We start from the raw sequence: 27,805 nt of genomic DNA on the forward strand, positions 1-27,805 counted from the left end.
GGAAAATTTGAAAAGACCTAAATATTTGAATTACTCCATATGGAGGTCGATGTTCATGATATGAACGTACATTTGTGATATGTATTCAAAACGGCATATTTAAAATTGTTTCCCAGTTTGAATGATATCGAATGCATTTTAGGGAATCTGAAAATGTCTTCACAAGCCACTTTATTTTTTGCACACCACAGAAAGGTGTGTGTGTGTGTGTAAGTTTCTGCATTCAATTGGGGACCCTGAACAATAGCGGACAATGAGGTCCCCGATTGACAGAGGGTCCCCGATTGACAACTGTGTACAAAACATATGGGTGGTCTTCTAAAAAAGTTAAAGTACAAACAAAAGAGGAACAATAGGGGGCCCCCAGTTGCAGGCAAAAACACACTGTGTGTGTGTGTGTGGGGGGTAATTCGATTGCTCATCACCCCCTCCAAAAGTGGTGGCATGTATATAGTGATAAGGGGGATATTTTTTCCAATGATTCCTGGATTCAACCATAATCCCTCATCATTTTTACCTGATCAAGAGATACGATTGGATAAGCAACCAAATGGTTTGTTGCAATAATTATTTGCTTTATTCTTCAATTTAGCATTTGCGCCATCTGTGCTGCATTACCATGTTTGAAGTTCATGCAGAAACCCGTAAAAACTGACAGTTCTCGTCGATACTTTCATGCAAGTGGCTTATAGAAAGAAATACAAGAAATTGGACCACTAGTCTGCCGAGTTTCAGCTGTCGCGTACATATCGGGTACCGTGGACGAGAAGGAGAGGCAGATTAACACTGTCCGGACTGTTTATTGGAGCCTAATGAAGACTGCCTTCGAACGTGCCCGAAAAGCAATCGATTCAGCTCATCAGACGTTGTCCAACTGTGTGGACACATTGAGCTAACATTCGCGTTTTTAATGTTTGAGTCGTCAACTGAAGCTCCACTTGCTGTGTCGTCTTCCTTTTAAAGAAACTTTCTGAATCAAAGCGCACAACAAAGTCTAACTGGGGCCAGCCAACATATCACGAGCGATGAAGTGTATTCTGTGTGGGGGAAAAAGCAAACTGGAATATACCTTTTTCCACGGGATTTGTTACACTGAGGGCGGGCTACTTGACCGCTGCATTTACAAACCTTGGCGATGTTACTTTGCGGTGGGGCGCTGTTGTTTTGTGGGGAGACGATGGATAGATAGCTAGCGTTTTCCATTACGTGCAATATTGTATACAATATACAAGTAAGTGCATTCCGTTACCACTCGTATGTGCACCTGTGTTCTAGGTTTCTGCATGTGTTTTTTGTATGTTATTATTTGAAATATAACAATTGCCGAACTTCGGGAAACGAGCATTAAATAGTGAACGCGTAGGGGTTAATATATACATGCAGTTGCACTAATTATTTTGTTGTTGGCAGGACCAGTATCCTAAAACGTATGTTTCCTGAAGTATTTTTCTAAATTTTTGTCGACAAAATCTAACGGTAAACAGATTTGGAAAAATGTAAGAGCTCATTTACCAAATGTTTTGTTTAAAAATTTACTGTGCTTTCTACATGAGCAATTGATATGCCGACAGTACAGGACAGATCACATAACCAACTCCATTTTAGTTTCTTCATATCTAAGGTCTAAGGGGTCGACCATAGTTCGCTTGATATTCAAGGTAAGCGCGCTAAGGGTAGCACATGTACATGTACATGTATATTAAAAATTAACCACACGGGGTTTTCAGGAAAATACTGACGCACGTTACATGCCCTCCGTTGATCCTAACTAACAAAGATGGATTCGAAAAGGATTTGTTTACCTGCTGTAGATGTCTATAGGAAATATTCTGAAACTGCACAAAGTCACGATTCTTATGTACAATTGAGTTGACGGGGCCTTCTGCAGTTTTTCCGAGGTACGCGGAGGGTTTTCGAAAGGTAACCTATTTATTTTTTAACTGATTAAAAACAAAGTTGTTCTCAGGAAGTTGTCACAACCAGGAGTACCAGATTTAAGCAATAGATCCTGGTGCATAAAAAGCCGGACGATTTAGAAAAGCCAAAAGAAAGCTCAGTATCAGCATTACTGCTTACTCCGTTGGTCTGGGTTTCTTCCGGGACTAACTCAGAGGGACAGCATAGTTGATCTATGTGATGAGTCGTTTTCAACTCGGGCAAAAGAGGTGATAAGGTAAGAGCACATTTTCCGCCATGAGTTTGGCAGGTTTTTGTTTTGATCCTCTATGAATTGATTTGAATCTTTAATCAGTGAATAAAGCGATAAATTTTTTGATTCAATTAGACTGACAAATCGACCAATCAATTAACTGAGTGGCTTGAACATACATCCTTCGGTGAATGACTCATTGGCATAGCGAAGGGGCGGGAAGGGGGCAGCTTCCCCTGTTAATAGCCCCCCCCCCAACTGGAACTCTTAGTCCTCTTTCCCCCTCCAGAAAAATGGGGGTTTGGGAGACGGGGAGAGCTCTCGCCACGCCGTCTGCCTTCAGTTTGAAATGCGTTACTTCATTGATGATGTGGGTCTTTTTAACAAGGTTCTTACAAATAGCCATCCATCATACAAACTAGGTGCCGCATCCAACGGAACTCTTTCTCCATCTCCTTCCCCCTTTTCAACAGGAACCTTTTTACGACACTAGAACGCGATGGAGGGGGGGCGGTTGTGGGGCTAATGCCCCCAAGTATTTGTATAGACCCCTCCCACAAAAAAGAAAGAGAGATAAAATATCCAATTCAAAATTCTGCAATTATTTTCTTTACTTAAATGAACAGTCCAAGATCATTTGGCAGGGTCATTATTTGGCCAATATAAAGTATGGGTGTAACGTTCACCCAAGTAGCAAAAGTTAAAAGGTGACATAACGTGCGGAGGGTTTAGCGCCTCCCCCCCAAAAAAAAATGGCTCTGAATCCGCGCCTGTCGGTCGACTTCAAAATTTAATGCTGATTGCAAAATGCATGACTTCTATCAAACTACCAATTCAGCTATCAATAAATGAAAACTATACCTTAAACGGGCACGAATGTGAGCGTGAAGTGGGGCATGATTATGAAAACAATTTCTCTATCTCTCCCTTGGATTTTTACCCTATCTGGTGGTTTTGAAAGATTCCCTTGGACAACAAAGTGAAATAGAATTGAAGTTTAATTATGATTCTGCCGAGTAGCAACTAGCACCAAATGCCATGCTTGTCATAGTAACTTCCATTATTATTGATCTGTCACGCTCTAGAAGCGCATTGTCTTGACCAAGGAGAGCGTTTGTTCATGAAAGATGATGTCTCACGACAAAAATTCTTTGACAGTGAAGGGGGAAATGGCATTAACTCTTTCATTTGACGTCAGTATTTCAGAAAAGCGTCGATTATTCTTAAGAACGTGCAGTAAACTGTACATTTTAACAGGTGATCGATCAAAATTGACTCATTAATCACACTGCAGTTGTGACAGTCAACTATTACGTCAAGTACATGGAGAACAACCCCCAACAGTTTATAATAAACTGTGTTGGACTGCACCGTAAGGTTTGAAGTTCTGTTCGAAGTTTTTTATGCGTATCATTTCTGTTTCTTGTTTGATGGCCATGAGAGATTTCATTTCAAGTGAAATATTCCTTTCATCTCATGTGTCGTCTTCACTGACGTGAACATCTCATTCCGTTCTATGTTTATTTCATCAATTTTTGTTGTTTGTATTATTTATATATTAATTGTAACATATTATAAAATCATTTGTGTTCGTGTTTTGCTGTTTAACATTTGCATTTAGTCAGATTTATTTCAGTCTAACCTGCGCTATAACTCTTCCCGTTTTCAAACATTGTTAAAGATAAATATGACAACATATCATATATAACTACGTAGAACAAATTAGTCGTTTGGACTTACCCATCAATAATTCCGTGATGATGTTCCACAAGCACTCATTTTCCAAAGGATATAATTTCCCACGGTGACCGAAGGATTTCGATGAGTAATCATGTCATTTGAAGGTTGCAGTCGTGGTCTTTATTTAAGGAGATGTTGAACTGTGAATCCCAAATTAGTCGCTCGCTAAACTTGCTTGTTGGTGGAGTAAAAAGTCCCCAACTCCGCAGTCATATCCACAGCTGGATAACTTGAATCTGGTATATTTCCGCAGCTAACTTACACAGCTAAATCCATTTGGACTTTTGAGGTGATGAAGACTTGTGTGTGCCTTGAGAACCACTGTTTGCGCCGGCTGCATATCTCCGCGTGCGCTTGATGCACGCACCACGCATGCGAAGGAAACAAATAGCCCAGCCGAAGAATTCCACAATTGACGGTTTGGGCCAGGAATCAAGCTTTTTTTCGATGTGCATAGCTGGCCAACGCTGACAATGGGTGGAATTCATTACAGGGCTCAATGTATTAGTTTTTGTTCTCTTGCTCAATTGACAATAGTGGGTAAGGGACGAAACTTCTCAACATGTGGAAATTCTTTGATTCAAATGAATCCAATTCCCTTAGAATCAAAGAATGTCCGTTTTTTAATACCTTTCCTTAACACAACCTCTGAGGTCTTGCAGACACTGTAGTCAACAGTATGACTGTGGCCGAAAGAATTACATGTAAAACAATTGTCGATTGGGGTCCTCTAGTAACGAGTCCACAAGAACAAATCAAGGTCATTGAAAAAGATTATAGTGGAAGTCACGTGGCCGCGGCCCCAGTGCATTTCTGTCTCTCTGTCACTACAAGCCAATTCTCATCGGCATTCTGAAGAAAGATGAATCTTACATTAGACTTCTCAGCGTCACTAAGCAACTGAATAGAGGGTTTGCACAGCTGCCATCTTGCCCTGATGACCCCCCCACAAGATGGTTACTGGGCGAAGCATCTATTCTGGTGAAGACTGCTGAAAGCAAACTTTCACTTGAAGACAAAAATATCGCTTACAACAGTTCTAAAGCACCTTGAGGCAAATTTGGTGAGGGATCACCCTGTTTTGATGCGCGTTTTTGTTTTCATAGAAAACCAACACTGGGGGGAAATGAACATCTTCTGATTGGTAGATCGTCGATCTTGTTTCATTGAATATTCAGCAAGTCACTACGTTCTATTCCGCAGTCATTACAAAATTTCTTAACTTGTAGCTTATACAGCAACTGGTTAAGGTTACTGTAGCGTACTTTCCGAAACTACCCAATAGAAGAAAGTTTTTATAAGCCGGGGGTGCGAGGGTATAGACTTTTCGAAAAGAATTGGCCAGTTGATTACACTCACAGTATCCCATTACCGCTTTGAAGTAGCTTGGTGTAAGCCATCTTTACAAAGTTTTTTAACCATCTGGAAACCAGAGATCGCTGAGGTAGTTTCCCAAATGTGGAAAAATTAACTTTACGTAGAAGGCTGAAGTGAAATTCATGCAGTCAAGTAAATAGTCTCTAGCTTCGGTTTGTTAGGTCTGGTTGGTGTACTTGTCTTCATATTTGCGTTTTTATTTCAGTATGAACCGTCTCGCAAAGACCCACCTTTTCTGGATAGCTGTCCTTATGCTGTCTTTACTTGCATTTCCGGAAATGCAGGTATTCAACAGACCAACAGTTGATTTTCCATGCAGTTATTTCAATGACCAACTACGCGATGTTGCGTCCGGACTGGGTCCTTGCCCTTGTACATCAACGCAGGCTGAAGCAGATTCCCTGAGCTTTGTCGAGGCCAATTTTGGCAACGATTTCTACCATCAAGGCGCTGCAAGGTGTTACAGGTCATCGACACCATCGACTACAGGATCAGGTCAACAGTGTTGCTACGGGGCTGATGGTAACATTCTTGTTGGTCCCCCTGGGGGCGGAACTGCTGACCGATATGCTCCAGGGTTTAATTTGTGGAAGCACCAATGGTACGACGTTCTCCCTTGGCTTGGTTGCTGCAAATTGTCAAACAATTGTGAAAAGTACTACTTGTACAGACCTTCAGATGACTGTTCTGACTATGAACCACCTCGACCAGCCGGAGGGATTGGAGATCTTCATCTGGCTAGTCTTGATGGATAGCCATACAAAACCTATTTAAACCTTTAATGGGGCTGGAGAATACTTGATGGTGTCGTCTGTTCTACATAACTTCACCGTCCAAACCCGTGTGGAGAAACACCAACGCTACTGTGTACACGGCTTCCATTGTTCAAACCGATTCCTCCAAAGTCGAGGTCCAGATGTCCGATGAGACACTGATTCTTGTAGATGGTGAGCCTTTGCGTCTTGACTCAATCCCAGTCCGAGTTCATTACCTCAAGGGGTTCGAATCATTCTAAATGTAATAAGTTGCGTTCAGAGCCGTGTTGAGAGAGATGTGAACTGTTTTTTAATGCAGTAACTATTTCACCACGTTAAATAGCCATGTACATGCAATGAAATACGAGTTGAAGTAACATTAAATGAGTTATCCTTAAAAAGACCAGTGAAATATGGATGGCATCGCTTCTTATCATTACATTTCCAAGTCGGTAGTTTTTCCAGACAACTGTCAGATGCCGCATTGTACCACAGACACTTCCAGACCTTGATGCATCGAGTCGTATAGCTCTAGCATGTTTCCTAGTGAGAACACAACCAAGTTTTCTTTGGCTCAAAACTATGTAAAATTGTTTGTTATAAACAGTTCATTTTGGTCTTTTAATTCAGTAGGACAGGCCTATGAAAGGAGAAGATTTAGCTGTAAAAGCTTAGCGTGGAAATAAAATTCAACGGGCGAAATGGTTTCTTCTACAGAAAATCTGCGAGTTGGCACGTGTGGTATACACAGGCCATGTCGAATTAAGAAGCAAGAGAGTATACGAAACCCATTTCGCGGAATGACATATACTACGTTCGTTTTCAAAGTTGTAACTTAATCATCTTTAAAAACCCATTACAATAATACCAAATTAATTCAAGAAAAAGGTTAAATTAAATTAATAATTTTTATCGTAACTTCTGCAGAGTATAAAGTCATTTGAAATTCACACAGTATGTGTGTCGTTCCTTGTTTACTTTACACATATTATTGTTATGGTGCATTCAGATGCGGACTTTGATTTCCGACTTAAGCTATATTCCGATCTCAAAATAGACGAGATAACCATTATGTATAAAGTGCATGTAGTTATATGATTCCGCTGGTAGCCTTTTATGTGATTATCAATTCCCTGTTGCTAGCAAGCATTTATCCCAGCTGAATAGTGGGCACAGCAAACGGTGATGGACCTTGTTTCAATGTTTTCCTTTGGGTCGTCCAGCTCTTCTTTCTGCCTTCAAGAATCCAACTTGAAGGCTTAAAAACATTTAGAGTTGGCCCTTTATTCCATTTTTTGGCGTTTTTTTTATTACAACATCCCTGAAAAAAATGCGGTATCTACAAAATTCAAGACGCATTCCTATGTGGGCTCTCGGTTTTTATATCTGAATGTATTTGCCCATCGTGCGAGGGTGACTGACGTGTTTAACTAATGTAAGCATATGACTAGGTTAACTAGTTTTTTGTTTATATCTACAGGAATATTGACGCTTATAATTGCATTTCTACACTTTGCGCGGTCATATACAAAATTTAAAACTTATCTCGAGGGAGGAATTTTCAGTACTGAAATATTTCTAATGGTCTGTTCTATGAAACTATTTTTGTTTCCACACAGCGATACCTTGGAGGCTAAACCATGAACGGTGAAACCACACAATAACCTATTATATACGGTGTAACTATATTGCATATTTTCTCAAAGATTTAATTTTTGTGAAAACAGCAAACTTTTCCAGATTTTCAAGACATAGCTGTGATAATCATGATATAACAAATACAAATTATAACTTTCCACAATATTGTACCCGAAGCTATTAAATGCCAAATCATCAGGGTATGGTTTTCCTCATCAAAATTGAGGTGTAAACGCAGGAAAACCTGTCACTACAATTGACTCCTGAATATAAATGTTACAAAGTAAATTTGTACTTCCTACATTTCTAAGCAAACATCTATTGTCTCTTCAACTTGAAGGTCAAATTTATCAAACGTGATAACGTGTCGTACGTCGTGCCTCTTCAAGAAAAAAAGGCCTTTTGATCCGAATTGAGCGAAATGAATTTTTAAATGTTATTTCAAGTCCTTTCCTCCCCAAAGCATTTAAAAACGCCACACAACTGAGTAAGACCGTTGATGTTACGTCATTATCATCTCTTTTCTTTATGGCCCAAAAAATTGACCTCCACGATTTTTTTTCATCCCGTAACCGTCCTTGCTTACGCTCAATGTGTAATCACCAACGCCAAGATAAAAAGTAGACCTAGTGATCTGCAAGGAAACTCAGGTCAAAATTTAAGCCTCGTCCGAGTTCTGGGCGCTGGGAGCGACTTTCACCAGCCGAATGTGGGCAGTCTTGTTGCTGCTCAAAGTCCAAATGTTGGTTTTCACAACCTGTCGTAAAAAAGGAGATCACAATTAGAAGACACATCTGAAAACAATAAGCCTTCCATCACTGTGAGCACTCTGGTATCTGTGTAAAAGGCTATTTCAGTTTGCAGCTTTAGACAAATAAGTTAAATTGGCATTTTTGAACTACGCAAACCCGGAAGATTTATTCTAGAGCTGATTTAACAGGTGTATCGAGAGGGAAATCTAATTGAGGTAGTAGTCTCCTCTTGGGCCACGAAACTGATTGGGTAATGAGAGGAGCCCTGAGGAATAGCATAGAGACACTGGACATCGAGATGGCGATCTTAGGTAAAGACATCGCTGGATGGGAGGAATCCGCCATTAGAGTCACTAGATGAACAATGCAGTAAATAGGTGAAATCGAGACACATCCCTCCAGTTCCTTCAATCCCTTACGCCTGGATCGACGATAACGAGCCCACCTGCTGGATGATTTTGAGCAATTGAATAACGAATGCTGAAACTCGGGTGTTTCGAAAGTATTTACAGGTATGCAGTGGCACTTTGCTAATTCGTCGTACAACAGAGAAGCACTGATGGCAACAAGATCTCATGCTGAAAAAGTCAAAGTATGTTTTGGGTTACAATAACATGTAATTCGGATCAAAATCTTACTTTACTTTGCACCTGGACCTCGCTACAACCTACATGGTAGACCTAGGAGAAATCAATTTTAACCAAAATAGCTGGAAAAAATGAAACTCTTTCAAGACTGCAAAACTAAGCAGGAGTGGGGGCACGATAGAGGGCGATAGAGTTTATTTTCAACCGTCGGCAATACTTACATTGCCACTGCTGTCCATGTTACGGTCAGCCCTTTTCTTCATTTCGTGGCGCAGCGCAGTGCGAACCTGGACAAGTTACAAGCAAAATAAGGCACCACCGAGAGTGCCCAGACAGGCAAAAGTGAACTTTACTGATTTGAAATCACCGAAATCTGCAACTGGATCATTTTTTTTTAAAGATGACCTCCCTGAGTGGTAAGGACCTAAAGTTTTCGAAGGCTGCCAAATGTTCCATTGGCCCCAGACAGTGACAAAGCCTTCTGAGCATATTAGATTATCAAGCGCTGCTTCTGATCCCAAGCACTTTCCTACTGAAATCCCTCAATAAGCTTTAACACATTCTACATTCTGTAACATGCTGCAGTTGTTTACCTCTGAACTCAGTAGGCAGTAAAACACGAACATGAAGAAACCCTGCAAAATAAAACGAAACTAAGAAATAATACTCCTCTAAAGCATTGCAGTTGCTTTTATCATGCAGCAAACATTAAACAGGATTTGGAGAAGCTAATTAATTATCCAGAGGGGATAAAATCTGTGACGAGGGTGACGGACTGCTATTGGCCATGATGTACTGAATGAGATATCATGACATATTATCATAACAATGTGTGCATGTTCAAAGCAAAAAGGGTTGCCTTTATGCGAGAGACCCCAACATTATGTATTTTGGTATTGTTTAAAAATGGGCGCTCAGCCACCTGCAAGCCGTTCAAGATGACAAATGCATATTCCAGGGCCATGCTGTACTGAGTGAAAAGTCCAATGATCCAAGAGATACCGAGCAGAGGTACCAGCATCATCGCGCTCTTGCAGGCGGCCCTGCAACATGAATAATTGAGATTTGCTGTTAACAAAGACCATCTTAATATTGAATATAATCGTTGGCCCTCTGTGTGTGTTATACAATAAACGATGATCAAATGATTTGAACACACGTGCACACCTTGAGGACTAGTTTTCCATGGATTCTACTATGAATCATTATTTTCTTGCTACCAGCTGATGTTTCATTGAACTAGTGTAGGCCTATTTATCTTCCCAGACTGCAGAGTTTAAACTTTCAAGAGGGGATGAAAAAGAAATCCCATAAAAATCGGACTTTGTTGTGACATAAATGATTCTATCGTTGATTTACAAACAACATAAAATCTATCGTTTTCCAGATTTACCTGATACGGTCAAGGTTGGTTTGACACTTGAGGGCCGCAGCCCGAGTGACGACCACAACTACCATGATAAGAACAATCATATTCACCTGCGGCAAGAACAAAACAAGTAGATTTATCTCACTGAAACTACTCATTTTCCTTCGCTGTAGCATTTGTTTGTTGTTAAAGTATATCTACATAATACAAATCGAGAAAATAGAGCAGTAGGCCTAATCCAATACAGTTTGCAGTTATAGCTTTATTATCGTTGTACGTAAAACAAAACAAAGTTACCGTGATAATGAAGATGACTGGCCCGACAAAAGCCCAGATCAATCCATCTTTAGCAGTCAACCAGCAGCTATAATATTAATGCACATTCACAGGTATGACAGGTATTCCATGCAAAATTATACAGAGATGACGAAAACAAAATAGGTTTCGTAATTCATGGCTTGATTCACAGCCCTACAGCAGTGAAACCACATTTCTAAGTCCTTCAAAGAGAGGCAAAGAATCCCCTAGCACTGATATTACCACATTCGAGCCGGATACAACTCTCGTTAAATTCTAATAAAACAAAGCATAATCTCTTGATCACAAGATAAAGAGATAACCCAGAACTTCAGTGAATTATTTCAGTCCTTCCTTACTGTGGTCCAGCTCCGTAAAGGTTGTACTTGATGCCGAGTGAAATGCCAACTACCACGGCGGGAACACCTTGAAAGCATTCAACAAAAAGGAGAAGTCTCTGAAAGTTTTGACTGCTCATACGAATGGCAGTCATTGTTAACAACCAAAAAGCAGGTCTAAAAGAAAATTGTCCAAGTCAAATTGTTTCGTTTTGTGGCTGGCTCGTTTGTACTGCCGTTGTACGCTCCAACAAATTTGTTTCAAACATTAACTTCAGTGCATCCCGACTATGGTGATGGTGCCATTCAGCAATTACGTAGTGTCATAACAAATGTAGCTGGGACAATTGCCATATGATACAGAGTACTGTCAAACTTGTTTCCCTGTATGAGTTATCTGGCTAGAAAACGTCCTCTAGGCTAAAGCTATTCCTGGATAAAGTTTGAGTGCTGTAATTTCCTGTCCCAACGCAAAACAAACAGACCGATACACGATGCTATTTTCCAGCAGCTTCCATCAAACATGCACTCTGAACCTCAATTCCCCTTGAGATGATGTTAAGTGCTCTTTTATAATGCGTCTGTATACTCTGGTAACTCCTTCATCAACAGTGGAATGACCCATATGTCAGTGTTAAACGGACCTTACGCGCAGCAGCCATCGAGTAGGTCTTTTGCTTTTTAAATTAAGTAACAATCGACGAATGAAAGATCTACTTACATCTATTTTCACAGAAACTCTGCGCGCCTCCCACTCGAAAATTGCTTAATAAACGGTATAGGCCTATGCCCTTCGGGGACCGAAAGGGCAGACCTTCCTAAATCGACCTCACCCCATCCTGCGACGTAATAGAGAGCCAACTTGCTTCCTCCCTGCTCGAACACGGCTATGACCTGTCTGTACAGGTGAATTCCCTCGACCAATGTCCAGCAGAACACCGCCAAGAACAGGTAGTGAAGAAGGATGGCAACTATCTTGCAAGGAATCTGTCGTGACAGGAGAGAAAAATATAAACCTTTACTGGCTGAAAAAGCCTCGGGGTTCTATTTGTGTGTGTATACATTTAGTTTCTAGCCAAACAAAAAATGCAACAGACTTAATAGATACATGTATTCGAGTTTCGTAATTTAAAACATTTAATGCAATACTTTTAATTTGATACAAAATTTGAAGCTCCATACCACATCCAGGTTTGACGCCACGCCCAGCAGGAAGAGAACTGTTGCCAGTAGCATTGCCAACATCAGGTTCTTGTGGATCGTCAAGCGCTCTGACGCCAGCGAGGACCTACGGCAATAAAATACATGCATCACAATGACTATAACCCGCGACGAACGGTTTACCGTTGCGGGCGTCTTACCCGGACATCAAACATATTATCATCCTTCTCGAGCAATGTTGATGTAATATTATTAATAAAATGGATTTGGCAAACACCCTCCGTTATATTAACCTCAGGGCAATTTACATTGACTTATCGAGCAAGAACAAGACGCACGATAATTTAAAAAGAGTAGCCTAATACATTAAGTTAAGCGAGGTTTAGTTATGTTGGTATGACGCCTAAGAGCTATTTCACCGGGACAGTCTACCCGAGGGAAGGATGCCAGGTGTGGGGATCCCCCAGACACACATCAACCTGTCTAAAAGGTTCTACAAGGACAGCCGTTTCCAAGCATGTTAAGGGCCAGACTTATGTTAAACACAATAAAGAGGCGTTGTTCCTGGTGGGTAAAACGATGTGTAAACGTTTACCTATAATAAAGTGCAAAAGTTTTTCTTCATCCCGCTGAAACCACATTTTGTTAAATTTTTATGGTAAGGAATTGCTTTTCGGCTTTTCAATTCCATCCCTGCTGTTTTACCAACAAATGTCGAAATAAACCTACCCAAGATAAAGGAACACCGCTAAGGAGACGAGGAGAGATATGATGGAGAGAGTCAGGCATGTGTAGGTCAGGATCTGGAGAACATGAGAGTGGATATCAGGCTCAGCAGGCACCTGAAAGATAAAAGAAAGTGATTTCTTTCTAATCTCCCACCCTCCTCAGTTTATTTGTCAATCCAATCTTGAGGAATTAGCAGGCCAAGTACTTACGGGTTTGTCAACCACCTGCATCAGGACCGCAAAGTTTGTTGTGTGATTGCAGAAACAGGACACCTCATCGTCTGAATTTTCCTCGTCTGATTTCAAGACGTAGCAGCCAAGATCCGACCACCTACCGCTTCCCGGAGTTGAACTGCTGTGTCAATGACAGTTAGTCTATTTCAGCACGTCCTGTATCCTGCACTTATCCGGCAGTTCACGGTTTTTGACGCATATGTGCCGATGATATTAAACTTTGCTTACATGAGCGCTTTCCTATGGAGGCTGCTAGAGACAATGAATCGAAAGCATATAAATGCTGACAAAGCTTTGAATTATCAGTACATTTAAACCCACTTGATTGCCAGTAAGTGTTGCCTTACTACTTCCCTCGATTTACACCAAAGTAATGCACTCAAACGAAGCCAAAGATGCAGACAGACATGAAGCTAAAGTAAGGAATAGTATTGGCCAGCTGAGATTTCTGTACAGACTTTGATTACCTGTCGTTAAACTCCCAAAACGCGCAAGAAAATTCTGGCACCTCGTGTTCTTTGATAACTACATCCTGTGTACAAAACATTGAAACGAAAATCACACTTCGAATGATTGGTTTAACGATAGAAATTCCTTTCATTTCTAATCCTGGTTGATACTGATGCTAACTCCATTTTCATTTTTATGATACCCACTTTGCCTTTTGAAAGTATTTTTCATCAAACCGAATCAGGATTTGTAGGAGGCATGTGACCTAGTGGCTAGGGTATGTAGCTTCTGATCACAGGATTTGGCCAGTTCGAATCCAGTTGGTGGCAGCATGTTGTGATCATGGGCAAGTCGCTTACCCCTATGTACCTCTCTCCACCCAGGGGTAAATGGATACCTGTGAGGGCAGGCGCGGTAGTTTAGCCGTTTGCGCCGAAATGGCAGCACCGGGCTAGTATACTCCGCAGGGAGCTGAGATAGTTTCAGGAATATTCAGATGATGTGAGCCCAACATGCAGGGATAATGATACTACAGCGCCTCGGAATAGTTGGCTAGATAGAAGGCAGTTTTCAAGTGTTTGTTATTATTATTATTTACCAAGGCACATTATAAAACATGCGACTCCATATCAAATTCAATAGCAAAGGATAGCGTGTTTAGTTACAACAACACTCATGTTGTGTCTGTCTTTGCAAAGTAATTAACAGGTGAATGGATTGAGTCATCTACAAGAAAAAACAGTAAAACTCACTCCCAGATTCTTCGGCGTGGAGTACGACACTGACACTGATATTGTGTCCATGCCGGAGGCCATGACAGTTACGATGTCACTCTGAAGCCGCTGTCCATTTTCAGAAGACATGGCCATGTCATTGCTGGGTATGTCACTCGATGACAGAGCGGCAATGTTTCTGAACACTCCACCGACCAAAAGAGCTCTCTCGTAAGCTTTACCAAAAGTTGGTGGAAGATAGAAGTGGCGTCAATAAAAGTGTAAGTTCTGGATGAATGTCATTTTGAAACCTTTTCGGGTAGGAAAATTTATCTACATGGAGAAACCTTGAATCATTTAAACCTTATCAATAACATGTATTAGAGAATCAATTTGATAAAAATGGTTTGGGTTTAAAACAAATCAAGGATAAAGATTATCGTTAACAATTACCACACAAAGTTTGCAGTGCATAGGCGTATTAGGCCCACACTGTAAATAAAATATCTAGTGTCTACTGTACCTATGACCAGGTTATGTTTTTGGTAGAAGTCTAACCTTTAATCAAAAAAGGACGCTGCTGTATCAAGAAACTATATTTTGAATCGGAAAGAACCACTTTCGCAACCGTAGGTAAAGCATCAAACATCCAAGAATACGGAATTACCGGAAAAGTTCTTCATTTGAAACTCTTGGGCCGTGATTGCAGCCATGAACTTGGCGTCGGAGCTGTTCCACTTCCATCCAGAGAGGAGGAGGTCGTCAGACGATACACCGTAGAGGTCAATGTCTACGAGAAAGAAGGCGGCAAACTATGAAACATATCTTTCTAAGAAGTTCATCCTTCATTGATCCCCATGTTATGAGATGAGACATTAAAAAATAAAACTTAACTTTCTAAAAATCTTAAACGTTGGTGACACTTTGTTTATCGTGAACAATTCAAATTCTCTCCCCGGATAAAGTTGAGAGAAGTGGCTGAGTATTCTTTACCGATATTTTCCGAGGTCACTTCAACTGACGATTCCTTTTCAAGTTTTGCCCCGACTTTCAAAGCCATCTTCTCTAAGGAGTTGACGATTTGGATTGGACCCGACAGTGTGTGTTTCTATAAAAAGTGAAAAAAGTTTATTATAATCAATACAGAAACCTGTTGATATGTCACATTCCAATAACAAGCACCATCTACGTATACCACTCACTCATTATTATTAAGAAAAATTAAAAGTTGCATTCCATACCACAAATAAACTGAAAGGTAGGGAATTTGTTTATTGACCTCGACCTTTCGTCCAATCAGACACAGCTAAACTTTAGCGACGAGTCAATTCATTGCACAGATGTTACAAAAAACATTGGACTTGACATCAAGCTTACCACTTCTGAGTCCTTCCAGGGTTTTTCGTTGCCACTGTTCAACAGATTACTTCCAACATTCACCATTTTCTGCGAATAAATGAAGGACTTCAGAATACTTCCCAGCGTCTTGAAAAACGCTGTTTCTCCGAGCTCAAAATGACAAAAATTCTTTGTTTCCTGTCTGGCCATTTTGTGCTCAAAATAACAAGAGGAATGCAGTTACAAATGGATATCAACTGTCATTATAAAGTTCAAAAATTCAGCTATAATGAAGGCTCAGTACACATACAGAAAACTACGAGGAAAGAAAATTACAGTGTTGCTCAATCCATCAAAAGTCTCTTTAAGTCGATCACAAATCCAGCACAAGTCATTAAGTCTCAAGCCACAAGCTATTCAAACGAACTGTGACAAAGCATTCCTTACGTATGACAGGTTGTGTGAAGGAACTTGTGAAGGGACTAAAACAGTGGAGTATATATGGTACCTCCAATGTAGCCCGGGAATTGTTGGCGTCGGCCGAGTCCCAGTCTGAATTGGCAACGGTGTCCAGGAAGCGAACGGAGGCGACCAAGTCTTGGGACAGTATGGGCTTGGTCTTGTTGGCGGTCACTTGCATGAGGACTTTTAGCCCAACATGGGTTACCCCTTGCGAGATGCCCCCACCACTCCCGGCAAGAGCACTGCATAAAGAGGCAGTATCCTAACCCAAACAAATCAAAATTGATCAAAATTGATTCAGCATTACGTTGGATAGTAGTTGTGTCTTGCCTGAAGACACGCCTGGAAACGGAGGGAATACCTCCCACATTCCATTCGCCTTCTACACCCCTCACGACAGAATGCTTTCGTCGTAAATGTTACAGCACTTTCGAGTGAAGTTGTTTTGAGTGAAGTTGTGTTTACAGTAAACTAACATGGGCAAGGCGCTGAGTTTCTTCTCTGCTCTGATCTTCTTCTCTGCTCTGATTGCACGTCTAACATACGTCAGGCCTAAACTGACTCGACGTTTCAGAAGATGTATAGTTTCCTTGATGCAAAATATAATTTGAAACAAAGCTCTGTGATAACGAAAACCCCAAGACATCAGCATTCATTGGAAGAAGTAGCAAAACTGATGTTAAATGTTTGATTACATGGTTCCATTATTGGAGGTTTGGCACGCTGCAGTTTTTGTAGTTAAATGAACGCACCTACACGTATTTCATAAGGAAGTCGAATACCTGTTCGCCGAGTCCCTCTATGTCAGCTTCACGTCTTAACGCGTCCAGGAACTCTTCGGAGTGTGAAGGGACAGTCTCGTCATACACACCCTCCGTGTTTACCGAAGGCCCCGTGGCCGTCACAACATCACCTGGCAAGCACACCGGCGTGTTGCTGCTGTCCACGGAAGTCATCAAGAAGGTGGTGTAACGAGCCGTTGACAAGACATCTGTCCTTGTTGTCGACGCCAAACTGGTCGGCTGAGCTGTGGAAGGCTCGGCAGCTTCTGTGGAGGTTACATCAGTGGGTAGTGAAATTGTTGTTGGTTCGACAGTTGTCTCTGCGTCCGTGGTAGTCGACGCCTCAGTCGTTGGTTCAGACGGGCTCACGATTTTTCCGGTTGTCACCGGTTCTGTAGTTGTCTGCGCCATCATTGTCGTTGGTGCGTCCGTCGTGGCTTGTTCGGTCGTTGGAACTATTTCGGTCGTCTGTCGGACAGAGGTTGTCTCCAATGTTGACCAACTTTCAGTGGTGGGGATCACCAATAGACATCTCTGCTGAACGCAGTTGTGCATAGGACCTTGCTGACAATCGGCATCCACTGTGCAGGTACCTTGAGTGGATATCAGGTACAAGATTAGTTTCATATATGAAATATCCGAATGAATAAATCAAAACAGCTCGACGTTTTTCTGCTATGGCGGTTCTGTTGGTTTATTGGTGACACATCTTGCTTACCATTACATTTCGAGTATGCTGAGAATTAGAAACTGTAACAATTGGAAATAAAAGGGTTCTGGCTTATATAGACTTTCATGACTTTATATACAGTAAAACTCGACAAAGGTTGAATCACTGAAATATCGACCTAAGATATCACCTTCACTGTGCATTTATCGCGTTTTGGAAAGGTAACTCTTTGAATAGGCGTTTTTAACATGACAAGTGTCTTTATGATGAAAGGAATGAGCTGCGTGTACTCTCTGCTCGCATCCAACAAACACAAAGGAATAGTGTTAATTCTTCATTAACTTTAGCTGGGGAAGTCATTTCGTCCAAACTCACCTGGAGACGTCGTGGTCTGTAAATCACAGCCGAGTAGTTCCAGGCGCAATCCTACTTTCGACGCTTCAGGAGACACGACAATGAGCTTTATGAAGTCCGTCTCGACGGGACAGGGGAAGATATTTGTGACGACTTCATTTTCGTCGTTATTCAATGTGAAAATCTTGATTGGAAACAGAGCAGAACTTCATAAGATGGTTGTAAGGGATATACGATGTAGGAGGAGAAAATCCTTATATGAACCGTCTCCAATCAACACGTTCACCTGTAATGTTCTTTTCAAAACCGCCTTGAAATGCATCCATTATAACACAAAGAATTCCATGTGTTATGTTAATTAAATGTATGAATTATTTTGTCTTGTACAATCTGTTTCAAATTTTCAATTTCTAAAGCATTTTAAGTGATGGAAATTAATTACAACCTTGTTTGAACAGTAATGGTTGAACCCTCTACAAATTGCATGACTCTATGAAGAGAGTCTAGTCAGACTTTGTGGAATGTTTAAGAGTATTGTGTTGTTCACCCAATCCATCTCCAACCACCAAACCACGTGACCAAACCTTTGGCTCTCCGTTCTCCTCAATCGGGTAGTTGTTACCCATGATGCCATATTCAATTTTAGCTTTTCTGACGAAATCCCGGTTTGGAAAGCCCAGAATGTAGATGACCTCCCCCTTTGTGCGCATGCCTGTGACCCTCGTGGTCTCGTTAAACTGGACCTGTAGAAATGAGAAAAAGGGACACACTTTCAAATGCTACCGATTGGGTTGGGATATCCCCGCTGTCATCGTCTAGGGTTAAACCAGACCTCAAACTCATCAATCATTTGCAAACGTGTAGTATTGGAACCAACTGAAAGCGCATGCAATCCAATGTAAGGGTATACAAGAGACTGTTATATTTTCTGTGATAGGAACTAGAGCTGCATTTAGCGGTAGAGGCTCTCCCCACCAACAGAATCTCTGGGCTTTAAGGTCGGTGAGCTAATGGATTTTCCCTAAATATGACGGTCCAAGTTGTTCCATAGCTTTCCTCCTGCAGCCGAATCTGAAGACCAATGCAAGGGGTTTGGCTCATTCAAGGTCTTCTTTTACATTCTGCCATTCTGGGTCTAGTGCCCAATCCTGTGCAACTAAAAATAAAGTGCTGTCTCCTTAAAAGCTCTGGACAATATGTCTCTGTTCGCAACCTTGCCTAGAAGTCGATACTCTATACATTTTCTTACCATTAACCACGGGGAGGTGTCACTGTCTTCAGGTGACCAAGCGCCTGCATTACCAATCCGTGCGTTTGTATGTGGACCAGTTGACCGGGAAGTGGAGGCGGAGATCTGACTGTCAATGATTTTGCCAGACTCCAGACCAAGCGGTGACCAACATTCTACAATCCAAAGTGAGACCATGGCAAATAAAAGTTAAGTGGATATTACTCATACATTCGGCTGGACAGTACAGTCGCAGGTTACCAGGGAAAAAACAAAGAAGGAAACTAACCAACCAACAAACAAAAGGCAAACAAAAACAGCACACTGAATTCGATGTGAGAACCTACCTAGTCTTTGAAGTTATTTTTTCCTCTATCATTTGTTCATTTCACATTCTCATCAAACACCATCACTGCATCACCAGCAAGAGGAGACATTAGAGCATAAAGTTGACTCACCCGAGCACGTAGGTGATGAGCCGAACAGAAGACTCGACACAGACAATGCGCAGGCGCAGTAGGTATCAATGCACGTACTTGCCGCATCACAATCTGCATCGACAGCGCATTCTGGAATATGAAATGAGTTCGAGTGCAATTAATTCACATCAAGCAAAGGTTTAACTTACACGTGAAGATCTTTGCTAGACAAAGTACGGAAAGAGCACGCTTTTGCTTGTATTTTGTCCATTACAGAAAGATTGCAAGTAAAAAGGTAACTTTCCGATGAACACAGTGGCATATCCACCTTTTGGTGCCGGGGTGGCAAATTCAAAATCAACTGCACTTTTGGGCTCATTCAATATGATAATGGCAGAGAAAACATAGAGCCCATTTATTTGATTAGTTTCTTTCTTACTCACCTATGAAGTATTCTCAGTTGAAAAAGACCTTTAAATCAAAAGAAATTCGTCAGGGAGCAAGTTTCCCTGCCGCATATGCAAACGGATGAAAATTCACGACAATTTAAAGATTTCCGTTCAATAACCAAAATACCCGTGTCCGGATTTTCGTAGCATCCATAGAGCTCCATCCGCAAGCCGATGAGGGGGGTTGTAACGATGTACAGGCGCAAGACTGTCACCCGGAGTGACCGCTCAAAAGTAAAGTCAACGATTTCACCTCCTGCTTCGTAATTAGCTGACAACACCTGTCGGAGAACAAACGAAAGGCAGTCCCTCGTTAGACTAAAGGGAAATTGTCAGTGACTGTGTTGGAAAGCAACGAAGTGACTAGCTAAATAAGAAATGGTAACCAAACTGGCTGCTTAGGAACGTGTTAATAACAGCAAGGGCATACTTTCTCTCATAAGAGTGGGTTCTACGCTGGGGAACTATTGGCAGATGTGGTGGGGGCGGGGGCACAGGGCCACAAAGGGGCGATCATGTATGGAAAAATCAACAAAGTGAACAAGAACCGCGCTAGAACATTGCATTTTGCGCGTGCCTCTACTACGAGACTCGCGTGTAAGATACACAGCTGTTTACAGCCGTATCTCCCACATGACGTTTTGGGGTCACCGGCATATCATTAATACATAATGAGTGTTTCTAAAATCGGCGAAAAAGCGACTCGCGGAAGCCCATTTTTCTGGAAATTTTTTCCGCCATAAATGGGAAAAGTGCTCCATTTTTAATGTTAATTTTGAAAGAGCTCTTGTCACCTATTGTATAAAGGTTATAATTGGGGAAAGGTTTAGTTTTCCCTACCTCTTTAAAATAATTGTATTATTTCCCTCCTAAAAGTGTTTAAAAAGCCCACTTTACCTTCACCGCGAAAAGTATTTTGACCACCCCAAAGAAAACTAGTTTTGTATCCGAATCTTATACGGGTATTTTACTACCAAAACGTTTCACAGAACAAGACGATGAACACTGACAGAAGCATTTTAATGATAAATTTTATCATTTGAACTGGTGAAATAAACCTCACCAGAGGGTATCTCATCCATTCACCAGCGTCCCCTTTAGCAAGAAGCTGGAACTCAAATAGCGTCCCTTCAGGGGGCGGGTCCAGCTGATCCGGAGCCTGCGTGCTCAGCTTGTCCACCAAAGCCGCTCCCTGGAAGGCGACTTGTATCCAGGGATCTTTGTCGTATGACCTCGATTTCCAGCCGGCCGAGTTGTGGTTCAGGCGGGCGTTGGCGGCGGAGTGCGATGAGTCCGACGTCGAGGCTGACACCATGGCGTCTGGTATCGCCGAGGACTCCATGCCGAGCGGGTTTTCTGAACAAATCACTAGCAAACGCCAGAAACAAAGACGGGAATACTCAGTTCTAAGCGCAACAATCGACCGTGAACCAACTGCCTCCTAGGCGTATATGATTTAACTATCTGGTTTTTTTTTTGTGGGAGTTTACGTCACATATTTGTTTGTATATTTGATGTCATGGTAAAAAAAACAACCAAGTTTCTGTTATTAGGCAAGTGATTTGGTCAACAAAAGACCTATTTATTTACCTACAATATTTTTTAAAGATTCGATGTATGGAATACAATCAGTGGCATAACTGAGTGGTGGGGGCGCATAGAAGGGGAGAGTTTCCCCTCTAGGCAGTGGATGTCCCTCCTCCCCGCGTCCACCCATTTGAAGTCTTCAGTTGAACACAGCCTATCAAGCCACTGTTTGTGGGCTTCAGCGACCCCTCCCCCTGTTTCAATCCAGTTATGCCACTGTACACAATGAAACACAAACAGTCAACAACACGGTGCCAGTGCAGCTATTCCGGCAAGAAGCAGCGATCGTGAGATATGTTGGGAGAACGTTGACCTTTTCCTGCTTTCTAAATTTGATTTGACATGCTGGAAAATATTGAAGCAAAATGTTACCATTGAAAATTAAAAAATAAACAAAAACAAAAAAGCCCCAAAAGCATTTCAAATTTCCCGCGCTTTCAGTGACAAATGCGGGCGCTGTAGCTGTGTTGGTTTTTCACAATGGCAGTGTGCATTTTCCGTTTTTTGCCTTTGAAGTTGTTAATCAAGAAATTGCAATGAAAATGCTATCTGAGAGCATTCTGTGGCTTACGATTGTAAACAGAAACAACAATCGCAAACAATGAGAAAAACAAAGAAAAATATCCACCTTTCCTGTGTGCTCCAAAGTATACAAATTTCGTTTGCAAAAAAATTAAGAGGCCACAAAAATACTCTCAGGCTGGGGAAAATCAAAGCAACTGTGGAAAATGAAGTCAAATTTGACAAAAGACTTCATTTACAAATACTGTATTTCTAAAATAACTTGCTGGGCCCGCAAAGCCATACATTCGAAAATTGGAGGAAAATAACTGAAAAGAGAGAGAAGACACGGTTTCCATGGAAACTGTGCAAAAGATGTGCTCATCCACCAACCACTGTGCGGACAAATGTACAAACATAAGTCGACTGCAAAACTATAATCGATCATACCTGCTGTTCTTTGTGCCTATAAATGCGCATGCGCTGAATCACTTTGGGTATACTCTTCCAACAAGGAGGGACAAACGAAAAGAAAACTTACCTCCGGATGCCATGCAAACAGTCACCAAACTTAAAATAACCTACACGTTTGTAAAAAGAAAACAAAAACACATCTATGATAAATACACAAAAACCACCAATTAAATGCGCGAGCAGAGTTAAAATACCAACCTTACCCACTCGGGCACATTTCATGATGGCCAAGGACTCCACACAGCATCTGTAAGTTGACCTCCAGAAAAGATGGTGCTCATTCCACCACCAACCTGTCTCGTTAATTAGGGTACGAAGACTGCCGTTGATGGCATCAATGACGTCAACCTTCAACAGGCACCGTGAATTATATTACATCAAAGGTAGGGACCTCAACTGAGTGTCCAACAATGCCATGTAGGGCGCTAAAATTTTCTGTAAACTTAGAGCGGCAAAGCCACTCTGTAAGAAGCGGTCATTTAGATTGTAACCTCGACAGGGGCATATTTAATTAAAATGAAATTACATGAGTTAGCGGAAGGCCCTTGGCTTAGGTGCAGGTCGATACGGGGTTCTGTTCAGCCAATGAAATTATTAATTGATGTCCTCATTTTGATGGCGGTCGATGCGCAAGTTAGAGGGGGTTCAAGCCACTAGCGGTCTCTTGGGAAATATTAAAGAATCCACAACTGGCCAGGAAGTCCGTAATACGATCTTTGTTTGCTATTATCTAGCGGGCTATTCACTGAATATTTACCTGCTTGTTTCAACTGAGTCCATCTGACTTTACACAACGATGTCATCGATTGATTATAATCGGCCTACCGGAAATGATTTCTAGATTTCCTTTTGTTCTCCAAAGTGAAATATATGTTTGTCTTGCTCTTTGGAGAAGTCCCATAAACCTTTACAAATGTAACTCTCTGTTATTAATGAATTTGGGTGAAATGTATCTTATTTGGCATGATTTATATGAAATTGTACATTATAAGAACATTTCTAAATGCACCTTTCTTTGCACTGTAAGAAGTATAAAAATAAATATTCAACTTTCAACTTAAGCTCTTAAAAATTAGGTAAAAATCGGGCGATCGAGTCAATTTGTACATACCTATACGACCGTTGACCACAGCCTTTTTCTTACCCTGCATTGTCGGTGGTCATTTTTTTTCTCCTTGGTTGGATGAACCTTATATACGAATGCCTAATCCATATCAACGGGCAATCCACGACCATTATTTCTACATAGCATAGGTAAGATCGCTTATGTTGGGATGATTATTGAACCCATCACACTCCACTTGAACAAATGAATATTAATGTTCTCAATTTATGAACAGATCCTACCTTTTGAACCTACTGTTCGCTCCTAATGTAGCATTGTATCCACAAAAAGTGAAAAGGTTATGAGACAAATCGAAAACTCAGTCACTGAGAACGAAAATGAGCAAAACCATTTGACAAATTGAGGGCAAGTCCGTCCATTCGGGGTCAAATTGAACTAAACTTCTCAGAACTTAATGCTGGGTAATTCCAGAAATTAGGAGTCCATTGTTTTCGTGTCTCTGTAACACCTGACATATGATTTTGTAAGTTTATAACAGATGTAACAGGGGCACGAAAATGCCACACTTTTGGACCCCTGATTTCTGGCACTACCCTGCTTTCTTAACATAATGTTCATGCATATTAAACGCTATAACAGTACCTCATGGTTTGTTGTTTTCAGCTTGATACTACAGTGCAATTTTAAATGATCGTGTTTCCAAGTACCTCTGCGTGTATGCCGCATGCACTTTCTTATTTCAACAAATGCACTAACTTCACCGAGAGAAATACCAACCACTTGGGTTATGCTCAACATTACTTTGTCAAAATGTGTGCACGCTACAAATTTTCCCAGCAACTCGTTGTTGGCCTACAGTTCCCACACTTCAGAAACGGACAGTTCTGTAAAACAAGTATTCCAACAGTCACCCGACAACAAATTCCTGCAAAAGAGTTCGCAGAGTCGAAATTAGTGACAGAGCCAATCTTTAACAAGTGCACGTATACGATCACAAAATTACGTACACTGCCTACCTGAAGAAGCATGAGTTGTAGAACACCCTCACTTAGAACCATCATAGCTCATTAGACTAGAAGTGCGGAGTACAAGACAATTACGCAGTTAACGTTACCAGAACTGATATTAAAGGCTTGGTCGCACAGGCCTATCTGAAGTCATAGTACGCTTGACTACTTGAGCCCACAGCGCCGAGACATTATCTGAGAGGCTTTTTCCCCGTTTTCCCATAGGACAGAAACTACGTTACCTTAATGACAAAACGTGGTCACGTTCTAGACAACACGTATTGATTCAAAAGTGTAACAGATAACGATGTCCTTTGTCTCAGCTCGTCAGCCTTGGTTTTGTCAACAGCGGAAATGCTGGCGAAATTCAATGGCCGATCGATGGGCGACAATAGGACGTGGCCAGGTGTACACGTTTTAGGCTTGTTTTGTCTTTTTTAATGAAACAAAAGGTTATTTGAGTCGTTGGTAAATGAGAAAGCCAACTCAGTAGTGAATTAAAATATGCATTTATTGTCAATGTGCTGTTAGTGCATGCATTTTGATCAACTGGGAAAATGGCAAACACTTGTCAGGTAAGTTTTCTCCATAGTCTTTTGTGATTCTCCTTGACTCATTCTAGCTCAAACGCACGTCTCTGAGACAGCTAACTCGTTCTTGTTTTCTGTTGTAAACCCCCCCCCCCAAAAGAAATGGTACACCTGCATTCTAGAGGAGAAAGCGCGGTGGCAGTTGGAGCTGTCACTGAAGACCAACCCGCGTGAGTCGCAAAAAACGCTCTTATGCTTGATCTCCGCAGTCATCGCCACTTCTGGCGCTGGTACAAACTTGCCGGTTTTATGTGGACCCCAGAGTAAACTGATCCACATTATGCAGGCGGTGTAAATCTTACGACTGGCAAGGTTTGCATAAGGCTTTTTTTCCATCTCTAAAACAGGTTTAGGGGCATTTTTGGGTCAGCGGAATATGCATCAAATTACAATTAAGAAAACTGTCATATAAAAACAGCTTGAAATAGTGTTTGTCGTTGAAACATCAGCATTTTCACCTACACGACAAGAAAGAAATACAAACATACATTTTTTTCCAACTTTCATTTTTACGATATATATATGTAAATGTAGTTTTAAGAGTTCATGCGAACGAGATATAGTTCCAGTGCGATCTTATAAGCTCTTTATTCGAAACATTTTTTATTTGAATTTTGGAACTAAATTGATTTTACGAAATATATTTTTCCAACTTGTTCCAAGTCATTTTTGAAGTTCGTTTTTATGTGACATAAAATCAACCTTAAAATACACACCTCGAAAATTAACTTGAAAACAGTGTATCTCGTAAAAACTTGTTTTCAAAAGAATAAACAATACTTCAAAAAGTAGATCTCTTGAGAACGAACTGGAGAATATATCTCGTACAAACGAAGTTTGGGAAAAACACAGATTTTGTAAAAGCCAATTATTAAAAAAATGTACTTAATATAAGTGAACTTCAAAAAAGTGTATTTCACTTTTTGAAAATCTATATTAAATAGCAGTACAGGGCTTTTCGTGGTGACACACTGGCCTGAAACAAATGTAAAACCAGGGTGGTAAAATACATACAGATGATTAAAAGTATTGGATACTTGTGGCAAAAATACTACCACAAATCGACTCGATCACAATGGTGTCTTTGTGGCCTTAATTAGTTTACCCTAACATGACATTGGTTACCTTTCGCAGTGGTCATATGAACGCTGATTTCGCGCCCGAGTCTCAAGCCTAGTGCAAGAACAGCATTGACGAGCCCGAATGATTGGGCAATACATTTGCATCTAATCCCAAGGCCCCACCCTAAGCAATATGAACATCCGATGTTCTAATCCCTCCTGACGGGAGTTCATCACCTCTTCAGATCTCAGAGTTTTGCAAATACAGGGGTTGCCCGAAAGGAAATTGCAGGGTCAATTCAAATTTACCCCGGGGCGCGGATCTATACATTTGCTCTAGCTCTGCTGTTCCGTGATAAATTAAGATCCCATCAGAACCAGTACTTAGGATTTTTCTTTGCCTGTGTGTTTAATACGATTGTTTTAGCAAGCAAACGTTGTCTACGTGTTTAATGAAATGTTGCGTAACTATATAGTGGGTGTGGTGAATTAGCATAGGAAGGCAAGTTTGATGTGAAAGGAGTCAGGTCAGGCATTCTAGCTTCCGACTCCGCGCAGTCTAGGTTAATTTGTTACGTCAGTTCATGATTTTATTTTCAGTGGAATGCCAGAAGCCATAAATGTTTTCCAGAGTCTTTTGCTCATTGAGTTTTTTTTCTGGTTTTTAGTCCAGTAGCCATTTATTTCACTACGAAACGAGACGGGCTTGGATAAAAGTTCAATCACAACGGTTGATCATTATCGCTGGAAATGTTTGTGCTTGTTGTCCTGATGTGTAGGCCTACACTCAAATAAAATTCGGCTCCTAGCTATATCCTATGTAAATGTGTACAGAGATGTATTTTTCATTGGTGGTTCGGAGGGTATATTAACAGATTAGACTGAGTGGTCAGACGCTAACAAAGCATGGAATTCGAAAACGAGGAGAGAATCCTCACATTCTAAAAACAAACAAACAAACAAACAGGATATTGGCTGCATCCTGTTTTGTCTGTTGGGCAGCTACGGTAGGTATGATATACACTTCTGAGGCTTCGAACTGTTGACCACCCTCATTTTGTCTTCAACTTGTATGGGCGGCCAAAGTTTGCGGAAAATACAATGAAGTACCTTTTTTCTTGGCTTTCGATTTCACCTCCAATTCGTTCAAAATTGGTTTTTTGTCCCAACAATTTTAGATAGGGTGGTATTTTCATTTAGAATGTAATAGTTCTTGCGTTGTTATCTACCTGCGTGGGACTTTCAACACCGTGAATTATTATTCACCTTTGTACCGATGGCCGACCATATTTTTTAGCATCCACTTGACGTTGGAAAAGTACGACTGTGACTTCAAAAGGGCAGACCCCCATTGTTACTAGAGACCTGTTCACGGATATATGCGTTTGGGGACCCACTGAATGTTCGAGCTAGATACGCTCGATTGGAGTCGTTCAAGGACAAATTGCAGCGTCTGCTATGCGTGAGCACCCAGACACGAGAGAGTTTAACAACATATACAGATAAATACGAATACAGGTCAGCTTAGC

The 27,805-nt window shown here is 41.1% G+C and overlaps 1 protein-coding gene and 1 long non-coding RNA gene across 5 annotated transcripts; one reads left to right on the plus strand and one right to left on the minus strand.

The window, feature by feature from the left end:
* LOC147796229 (uncharacterized) lies at positions 1 to 7,026 on the plus strand. The gene is made up of 2 exons (XR_015428287.1): positions 1 to 4,952; positions 5,472 to 7,026. It is a non-coding gene; the product is annotated as an uncharacterized LOC147796229 (long non-coding RNA).
* LOC110978637 (uncharacterized) lies at positions 6,309 to 27,803 on the minus strand. 4 transcript variants are annotated; one of them, XM_022233772.2, is made up of 26 exons: positions 24,635 to 27,803; positions 22,620 to 22,659; positions 21,054 to 21,358; positions 20,118 to 20,271; positions 19,581 to 19,691; positions 19,144 to 19,298; positions 18,479 to 18,637; positions 17,916 to 18,078; positions 16,871 to 17,463; positions 16,135 to 16,350; positions 15,666 to 15,734; positions 15,282 to 15,396; positions 14,956 to 15,078; positions 14,328 to 14,524; positions 13,593 to 13,657; positions 13,102 to 13,243; positions 12,893 to 13,005; positions 12,185 to 12,290; positions 11,836 to 11,989; positions 11,024 to 11,090; positions 10,665 to 10,731; positions 10,392 to 10,477; positions 9,921 to 10,041; positions 9,592 to 9,633; positions 9,220 to 9,285; positions 6,309 to 8,416 (listed from the first exon to the last, which is right to left on the minus strand). In XM_022233772.2, the coding sequence occupies exons 1-26, from the start codon at positions 24,677 to 24,679 to the stop codon at positions 8,318 to 8,320; spliced, it is 3,573 nt and encodes a 1,190-aa protein (XP_022089464.2). In that variant the 5' UTR covers positions 24,680 to 27,803; the 3' UTR covers positions 6,309 to 8,317. The 4 variants fall into 4 exon arrangements, with proteins under 4 accessions (XP_022089464.2, XP_022089463.2, XP_022089465.2 ...); XM_022233771.2 differs by having other exon boundaries at positions 13,102 to 13,246; XM_022233773.2 differs by lacking the exon at positions 22,620 to 22,659 and having other exon boundaries at positions 13,102 to 13,246; positions 22,751 to 27,803.
* Positions 27,804 to 27,805: the final 2 nt, after the last annotated feature.

Source organism: Acanthaster planci, linkage group LG18 (assembly GCF_054643075.1).
Source record: "Acanthaster planci isolate LZ-2023a linkage group LG18, COTS_SCS, whole genome shotgun sequence".
Classification (NCBI taxonomy): Eukaryota; Metazoa; Echinodermata; class Asteroidea; order Valvatida; family Acanthasteridae; genus Acanthaster; species Acanthaster planci.